Source organism: Gracilinanus agilis, chromosome 5 (genome assembly GCF_016433145.1).
Source record: "Gracilinanus agilis isolate LMUSP501 chromosome 5, AgileGrace, whole genome shotgun sequence".
NCBI classification, from domain to species: domain Eukaryota; kingdom Metazoa; phylum Chordata; class Mammalia; order Didelphimorphia; family Didelphidae; genus Gracilinanus; species Gracilinanus agilis.
The window spans coordinates 57,916,114-57,925,477 of record NC_058134.1 but is presented as its reverse complement, the minus strand read 5'-3'; the positions used below and the strand labels follow the sequence as shown (position 1 = coordinate 57,925,477).

Here is a 9,364-nt window from a genome sequence, read left to right as displayed (position 1 = left end):
AAAAAAAAAAAAAAAACAGGGATGGAGAGGGCTGCATGGAAGGGGTAAGAAGTTTTGGAAGGAAGACCTCCCTTATCCACAATCTCCTTTTCACTGCCCGAAACCAGCCTGGGAGTGCGGGCTGGCAGCACGGTGCGGTTACTGTGGCCAGCGAGGGGAGAGAGGAGAGGTGGTGGGCAGGGAAAGTTGGGCACGAGCCGACAGACAGGAGATGAGACGCCCCAGCGCAGCGGCGGTCACTGAAGCCCGCAGCAGCCAGCCACAGGGGACTCGTCCTCTTTCTGCAGCCGGGGAGAGAGGAAAGCTTAGTGGCGCTCGGGGGCTGGCCAGGTCGAGGGCGCGCAGCTGTGTCTGCACCGGGCGAGCGAAGCAGCGAGCGCGCCGGGGAGCAGGGCCCCGAAGGCTCGGCTGGGCGGGCCGGTGGCGGCGCTAGCCTGGGCGCTCGGGCGCCTTCGTCGCGACTCTGTCGCCGCCCCTCGGCACCACCGCCGCCGCCTTTAAATACTCCGGCTTGGCGTCGCGCTGTTGCGGTGGTGGCGACGGCGGCGGCAGCGGCGGCGGGAGCGGCTCCTCCGGTGCGGGCTGGGCAGGGAGAGTGCTCCTCGGCGCTGGCAGCAGCGGCACCGGCTGCGGCTCACCATGAAGGCTGCCGCTGCTCTGCTCACAGTGCTCGCCACCCTGCTCCTCTTCCTGTACCTTCTGTGGCTCACAACCGAAGGGCCCTTGAGCTCCAGGTAAAGGGGTGCCAGGGAGAGGGGGGCAGGAGGCAAGCACACGTTCCCCTGCCTCGCCGCCCTCTAGGTGCTCCCTTCGCCAGCCCAAGCCCCACTTCTGCGCCTTCCTTCCTCGGGGCGCAGACCTTTGGAGCCCAAACGCCAGTGGAGGCGGACTGTGGGCAAACCCTGGGGAGGGCTGCCACCTGGGGATGGGTATCCCTTCAGTCCACTCAGACTGCCAGCAGGTGTAGGGGGACAGCGTGGAGAAGGCAGAGTGCTGGAGGCTCCAGGGACTGGATCGCCCTCGGAAGGGGAAGATCCGAGGGCGGGAGGGGACTGGCAGTTTCCCCTTTTCCACCTTCCCAACTCCCCACTCTGTCTGGGGTCGCCCTCAGCCCTTCCAACGTCCCCGCAAAGCCTCTGGGCTCCCCAGTGGCGCCTGGCTCCGAGTACCATGTACCACGGACGCGAGAGACAAGCTACTGAGCCTGGGCTGAGCTTCTGCTGCTGTTTGACAACTTAGTTTCCTTCCCTTCCCTAGGGACTGGAAAGGCGAAGCCAAGAAAGCAGTCAACTTTACCCCTGAAATGCCGGGAAAGCTCAGTTTCCCATTTGCACCGGGCTCCGTCTTCAAAAACAGGTACTATCGGCAAAGGAGACAAGGCAGTGGGAGGGAGGGGCTCTTGGGTGGCTCTATGGTCCAGGAGCAGGGTCTCTCATCCAGTACCAGAAAAATGCTCCTACGAGTGTCACGGTGGAGAGAGGGAACCTGTCTGTGTGGCTGAGAGATCTTTAGGCTAAAACTAGGACTAGTCAGTAAGTAGTATGCTCCCATCTCTGCCAGTGGTTTTTCCCTGCAGGGAGAGAATAAAACAAAGCATATGTTCCTGTAAACGTCGTGATTCCGGGCAGTTGGATAGTAAAAACAAACAAACAAACAAACTAGTCTAGGATCTATTGATGGGTTTCATTTATTTATTTATTTATTTATTTTCTGCCTTGTCTCCGTGCACTAAAGATGTGGCTGCTTTGGGCACAGATGTTTTGGTTGAGTAAAAATTAATCTGTCTATGCTTCCCTTACAAAGTAGAAACTGGGGCTTAAAATGCCCCTTTGTCTTTTTGGTGTGAGTAGCCATCCGCATGCAATGTGTCTTGCTGATTCTTTTTATTGTTATTATCATAAATGTTCACGTTGGTGCCCTGTAGCTCCAAGCTTAGTTCAAGGTGAGTGTGGTCTCCTGCTTTCTAAATGAGTGTCTGACTAGATGTGAAAACCCAGCTACAGTTGGCCAGTGTTGGGGCCGCTGTCCCTTTTCCCCTCACACACATACACACAAAAAGGATGATTGCCGACCCTTTTTTTTTTTTCTTTAAGGAATGTAACCTGTGTAACTTTTTGTACATTGACTCTCCTGCTTTCATTATCCATCTAGAACTAATTAGACCATAAAAATCCCATTTTTTCCCATGTCCACAACACTTTAAAGGCACCTTGAAAGCCTGGTTTCTGGAAATGGACGTTACATTTACATTCTTGCTTGTCTCTCTGGGTTCTTTAATCCTTCCTCTTCTTCCTAAAGGCCCTTCATCTTTCCCCCTTATGTATTTCGCCTGCCCCGCTCCCTTTTCTCCCTCTTAGCCAGTTTGCTTTATTGCTTCTCCTGCTCAGGATAGCATTCCGTTCCCTTTCATTACTGCTTGTCTCAGGTTTGTGGTTTTCATCTTTCTTCTCCTGGAGCTCCTATGATATGTTTGTCTAGCTACTCTGATCTGTGGGAAAGCTGCACAAAGACATTGACTGGAAGAGTTGGCTGCAAGGCACCTCAGAGACTGGGCTCTGGAGTCCGCTCCAATCTGCTAGCGGCACATTTACAATTGAACTCGGAAGTCCAGAGGAACTGGAAGGGAGAAAAAACAAACAGCCAGGGAAAGCTGAGTCGCATCTCTATCCTTGCAGTTTGGGGGTGAACAGGGAACTGGGGAAAGGAATCTATGAAGAAATCCTGCCCCTGTTGTTCATCTGTTGTAACTGAGGGTGAAGATGGAGCTGTGTTTCCTTTAACACTCATCTAAAACCAATAATGATTTCTGAAGTTGGCACAGTGCTTTCCTTTATACAGAGAGGCCACTAGCTCTTTTTATGACTTGAAATCTATGTTAAGCAGACAATACAGTTCACAGGAGCAGCAGATGTGAATGAAGATGGCAAAATCCCTGAGAATCAAGGTTATTTGAGGGTTGTCTGGGCTTATATCTTGTGTGCTGCGCTCTTAGTAAATGGTTTCTCTGAATGTATAAGGCTTTAGGAAGGAGATGGAGGAAGAAAGGATAAGTGCCTGGTGGGTAGGAAGGAGGAAATTGTCTCAGGGTTTATTTGGCAGCAGAAAACATTCAGAGATAAGGGACAGTGAGAGAAGGAATAATGAGGCAAAGAGGCTTGGACCGAGCTGACGGGATATGGAGAGGAGAAAAGGAAAGAGATAAATATATCTACTGAATTGCCAGATGTAACATTCCTTTTCAGAGTTACTAGAGTTTAGCTGCTCTGTAGTACAAGAGCTCAAAGATTATACAGACATCTCAGTTAAGGGCAGGCAGGAAAGAATTTTAAAGAGGTCACTGATGGTTTAGATAAACTTTAGGGAAAATGTTCTTACTGCTTCAGATTTTGCTCCCACTCCCCCCCCCCCAAGTATGTTGCTTAAAAAACCCCAAACTTTACCTTCTGTCTTAGAATCAGTGCTGAGTATCTGGACTTAAGGGCTAGGCAATTGGAGTTAGGAAACTCTTGCCCAGGGTCACCCAGATAAGAAGAGTCTGAGGTCAAATTTGAACCCAGGGGACCTCCTGTCTCTAGATCTACCTCTCTATCCATTGAGCCACTTAGCTGCCCCAGTATTTTTTAAAACACATTTAAACACATTAAAACATATCTTTATACTTACTATTAATCTGTTAATTTGTCCTAAAAGTATTACAAATTTTTAGAGTTAGAAGGAATCTTAGCAGTCTTCTATTTCATCCTGTATTGGAAAAAGACTGAATTCTTGCTGCAACATACCTGACATTTCATCATTCAGCTTTTTTTTTTAAACACTTTCCTTCCATCTTAGAATCAATAAATACCATGTACTGGTTTTAAGGCAGAAAAGCTGTAGGAGCTAGACAATGGAGGTTAAGTGACTTGACCAGGGTCACACAGCTATCAAGTATCTAAGATCGGATTTGAACCCAGTACCTCCCGTCACAAGGTCTGACTATCAATTCACCAAGCCACCTAACTGCCCCCCAATCATTCAATGTCCTAAAGATACTGAGGGAGAACTCACTACTTACTTAGGTAACCCATTCAATTTCTGGATAATTCCAAGGGTGTACTGGTAAATGTTTAACAACCGTCTCAAGAAAAAAGTTTAATATACATTATTAACAGTTTCTCATCACTTTCTTGTGTCTAGACAAAAAAAAACACAATCCAATAAGCTCAGGCCTGTTTATAGAATTTGCTGATTTCCAATGTGTAAATGCTCACTCTGAAAATTTAATGGTCTGCCACCAGCTGGTTAGAGATAGCTTCAGCACACCAATGGATAGTTCTTATCATTTGGAGATTTTTCCTGGCATTAAGCTTCAGTTTCTGACTCTGCAACTTCTACTTCTTGCTTTTGTTTCTGCCTTTTGGGGGGCCAACGAGAATAAGATTATTCCCTCTTCTATATAACAGGCCTTCATTTACTTGCAAACTGCTATCAGTTTACCACATGCCCTATTCTCTGGCCAAGTATTTTCACCAATGAGTTAACAGTCCATCTTCCTTCAAACAGTCCTCATATTGCCATGGGGCTCTAAGACCTTTATCATCTGTCTGACTTCCTTTGGGCAATTTCCAGTTTATCCACAGTTTTGCTATATGGTGGTACCTTTGATCTACTACAATATTCATCCATGACATCAGGGCAGAATATCATATCATTGCACATGGATGCACTTTCTCTCTCTCCCTAATCCCCAAAACCCTTACCTTCAAAATTAGAATAAATACTGTGTATTGGTTCCAATCCAGAGGAGTGGTAAAGGCTAGGCAATAGAGATTAAGTGACTTGACCAGGGTCATACAGCTAGGAAGTGTCAGTGGTCAAATTTGAACCCAGGACCTCCCATCTCTAGGCCTGACTCTCAGCCCACTGAGCCACCTATCTGCTCCCCATACCTCTCATAATGAAACCAAGATCACATTAGCTTTTTGGCTGCCACATGACTCAATCAATTAATCAAAAAGCATTTATGAAGGGCTTTCTAGGTAGTGTTAAGTGCTGGAGATACAAAATCAAAATGAAATAGTCCCTCTCCTTCCATTGTATAGTTGATTCATATTGACTTTGCCATTCATTAAAAACTTCAGATTCTTTTTTACCCCTAGTTCCTGCCTAAAAATGGCTCTCTTCATGTACATGAGATTATTGAGCCCAATCATAAGACTTAACATTTATCCCTATTAAATCCCATCTAAATAGATTCAACCCAATGCTCTAGCTTGTCAATTGTCTCAGATTCTGATTCTGTCAACAAATGGGTTACTATCCTTGTTAGCTTTATGCCATCTCCAAAACTGATAAATATGCCATCTCTACCTTTATCCAAGCCATCGACAAAACTGTTAAACATCACATTGCCAGCCATGCACATATCCCTGAGGCACTCCAGTGGCTAGGCATTCTGCTAAACCCATCATCAGTGGCTATTCCAAATCTGCTCATTTGACTCATTCTGGGCTCATCCAATTGTACCATAGTCTAGCCCACATTTCTTCACCTCATCCACAAGAAAGGTGTCGCCTACTTTATCAGACACGGTGCTAAAAATCTACGTAAAAGGTATCCTAATTTGTCAACTTAGTAACCCTGCTAAGGACAAAAAAAAATGGAAATAGGCTAGTCTATTATTACTTGTTCTTAATGAAGCTGTGTTGGCTTTGTGAGCAAGCTTTGTTTTTTTCTTTCTTTTTCATCTTTAATAATTTCTTCTAGAATTTTTGCCAGAAACAAAACTCAAATTCACTAGTCTAGAATTTAGTGTCTTTGTTCTCTTCCCTTTTCTAAAAATTGGCTTATTTGCCCTTCTCTGGTGGTATAATACTTATTCCATCCTCAGAGATCTTTTAAATGTGGCTGCTGGGGGCCCAACAATCAGAACTGACAATCTTTTCAGTACCTAAAATTGTTATGGGTTGGGTTGAATTCAACGGGGCTATTTAGATACTTTAAAAAATTATTTATTTAGATTAGATAATATTAGGTCACCACTCCACCCCCATTAGCCATTTTTGTCTAGCTCTTTCTAATCCAAAAGCCATTGATTCTCTTTAGAAGAAGAAAAAAAAGCAGAATAAATATTAAACAGTCTTTTTTCTCCTGCTGGTTATCAACATTCCATCTGCCCTCCACAGCTATCTTAACCCTACTTTGGTTTTCCTTTTTTTTCCTTAAAAAGATCTAAAAAAAAACATCTCTTTTTGTTATCCTTAACATTCTTTGCAGGCTTCAGCACTCCTTCCAGTATTATTTTTTTTAATTATTAACATTTTTATTTCAACTTCATTTCTGAATATAAACCCCCTCTTCCTCTTTCCACGCAGACTTCCTTAAAACAAAGAAGAAAGAAGTGAGGGAAGCCTCTTAAGAAAAACTAATCAAAATAGCAACTGAATCCAACAGAGTATACACTTCTAGGCTTCCACTCTTCTAAAGGGGTAGAGGGAGGGTATTTTCTTATCTCTTCCCTAGGACCTAGCAAAGTCCTTTAATTGTTGTGACAGGACCATACCATGCTTTTGTTGTTGTTTCTCTTTTGTCATCTTCTATTACCTGCCCTTTGTGTTATGTATATAATGGGGAAAAAATCTAAGTTGATTGGTGAGTTCTTCACGTATCCCTATGAGTCTCTTCATATGGCTTCCAGTTTTCCTTCCCATTGGATTCTTTTATGTCTTCAGAAATTCATCCTTGAGAATTTAACAGCCCTCCTAGGCTGACTTCCCCTGGGAAACGTTAGCCCATGAGAGTCTACTATAAATCAATCAATAAGCATATAGTAAGTAGCCACTATATGCTTGGTATGGGGGATCCAAAGACAAAAATTTAAAAAAAAGTCCTTGGCTTCAACTAATTTATATTCTGTCAAGGGAAACAACATGCAGGAATATACAAAACTGATAGGAGTTGATTGAGGTTGGGGAAGTCACTGGCAACCGGGACGGAATCGAGGTGGGTTTCATGTAGGAGATGGTCCTTGAGTTGAGGCTTAAATAGCTAAAAGGGGTTAATATATCCCCACATGTAGCCTAGATGGAATAGAGAAGGCTGTGTGAAGAACTACATTAGCTGACAATCATACTAGACCCCTGACCTGGCTGCCACTTGATTCTTCTCCATATTCATTTTTATATTGAGATCTAAGGAAATCAAAGGGCTATTGTTCTTACATTTTCTCATAAGTTAAAGGAAATTTATAATATCTCTCATTAATTAGTCAATTAGCTCTTAATATCTCACATCAGTTTATAAAATAAATTAGAGAAACATCTTTTTTTCGTAAGGTTTTGCTATCCTTCAATATCAATCCAGTTCATCTCATAAGCTTAAAGTATAGGCTACAAAAATTTTTAACAATGTAATAGTACAAGTACATATTTAGATATTTTAGAAACATCAGAATGAGAGGATCACAGTCACAATCACCTTTAACCATGAACTGCAACTCCTGACTTTTTTTTTCCAATTCTGGAAGTATAGTCCTATCTTTCAGTTCTCTCAAAATAGCAGTCAAAGTCTCTCATGAATTCTCTTCAAGCTGTATTCTCCACATGAGAAAAGTTAAATTTAGGTTTTTTAAGGAAATATGGCTCACATAGTCTCTCGGGAAAGAAGTTCTCTTAGTCTTCTTTATCTTTGTACTGCCTTTCTCTAAGCATGACCATTAATAGTTTCTCTAGATCAATGGTTCCCAAACTTTTTTGGCCTACCACCACCTTTCCAGAAAAAATATTACTTAGGCCCCTGGAAATTAATTTTAAAATTTTAATAGCAATTAATAGGAAAGATAAATGCGCCTGTGGCCATCACCTTCTCTCTGGATTGCTGCAGCACCCACTAGGGGCGGTAGTACCCACTTTGGGAATCACTGCTGTAGAGTGACAGTTAAACTACATCTTCTAAGATTCTCCTCCTGGGTCCTTTCTCTGAATCATTTGCAATCTACTGCCCCCAAATCTAGACATTTAAGACCATGCCCAGATTTTTACCTTTCTTTCACGAATTCTAGAATAGAATTACTACTTCTCTTCTGCCCCACCAAAGGGGTGGTGGACAACATTTCTACCCTTGTAACCAGTACTCTTGTCTTTGAAGCACCAAGCACCCTCTACATCCTGTGAAACTGTTAGAAATCAGTTACTGCTTAGGATCACTCAAATCCAAAAGAATAATTATTTCTAAAGATCTTAGAGTTGGAAGGGACCTCTAGGGCCATCTAGTCTAACCTGTTCAGAGTCAAGAATCCTTGATGTGACATCTTTGATAAGTTGTCATTTGTCTATTTCTTAGGTTGCATTAAGGGGGAACCATTCATTATCCTTCAAGACACTCCATTCCACTTTTGCCTTGCACTTACTTTTAGGAAGCTTTTCCTTTCATTTAGCTTAATTATGCTTCTTTGCGACTCCCACCTTTGAGTCCCAATTATGCCCTTTGGGCAAGCAAAAAAAAAGTCTATTCTCTCTTTCACGTGACAGCCCTTCAAATCCTTGAAGACAGCTATCATGCCTATTAAGCCTCCTTTTCCCCAGGGTAAATATCCTCAGTTCTTTCAACTTATCCTTAGATAGCATAATCTCAAGGCTCTTCCTTACCAACTTGGTTATATTCCTCTGAATGCTTTTAAAGAAAAAAAATCTTATTTTCTATTTTAGGATTATATAGGTTCTAGGGCAGAAGAATAGTATGGGTGAGGCAACTGCTTATAAATGACTTACCCAGGGTCATATAGTTCGGAAGTATCTGAGTTCAAATTTGAACCCAGAACTTCCCATCTCCAGGCCTAGCTTTCTATTCACGGAACTTAGCTGACCCTGGATGCTCTTTAACTTACCTTCTTCCTCAAAGTATATCATCCTTATAGGATATCATCAATGTCTTCAAAGATTTGGTTGATTGTTATAAAATGGTCTGGAACTCACCCAAATGAGAATTTCAAGATTTTTTCTTTCTCAGAAGTCATACAAGCTGTGAAATTCACTAATCTTTGAATGGCAATCTGTCATCCTCTCCAGAACCAGGGTACACCTGGAATTAATTTTAAAGTATACCCAGAACCCTTACATTTTTTTTCTTTTTGAGAATACACTTAACCCATATTTTGTTATTTTGATTTCTATGTTATTCTTTTAGCTGTCCTGTATCCCACACTTATTCACTCTTTGCACACCTTTGTTTCCAACATTCTCTATTTCAGGGTTCATTTCTTCACTTTTTCTTTAATTATTCAGGAGATACTCTCTACATCTTACCTTTTATGCTTTGGTGTCCAGTCTTATTCTTCATATTGTGCATGTGCCCCCACATATGATGATTTGAAGGTGCATCCATGAAT

The 9,364-nt window shown here is 42.7% G+C and overlaps 1 protein-coding gene across 1 annotated transcript in view; it reads left to right on the top strand.

Annotated features, from left to right (window-relative positions):
* The first annotated feature begins 639 nt into the window (after positions 1 to 639).
* Positions 640 to 9,364, top strand: part of ST8SIA6 (ST8 alpha-N-acetyl-neuraminide alpha-2,8-sialyltransferase 6) — a 104,580-nt gene continuing 95,855 nt past the window's right edge. The window contains exons 1-2 of the mRNA XM_044678209.1: positions 640 to 734; positions 1,258 to 1,356. Of these exons, the coding sequence (XP_044534144.1) occupies positions 640 to 734; positions 1,258 to 1,356 (194 nt within the window). The remainder of the gene's footprint in view (positions 735 to 1,257; positions 1,357 to 9,364) is intronic.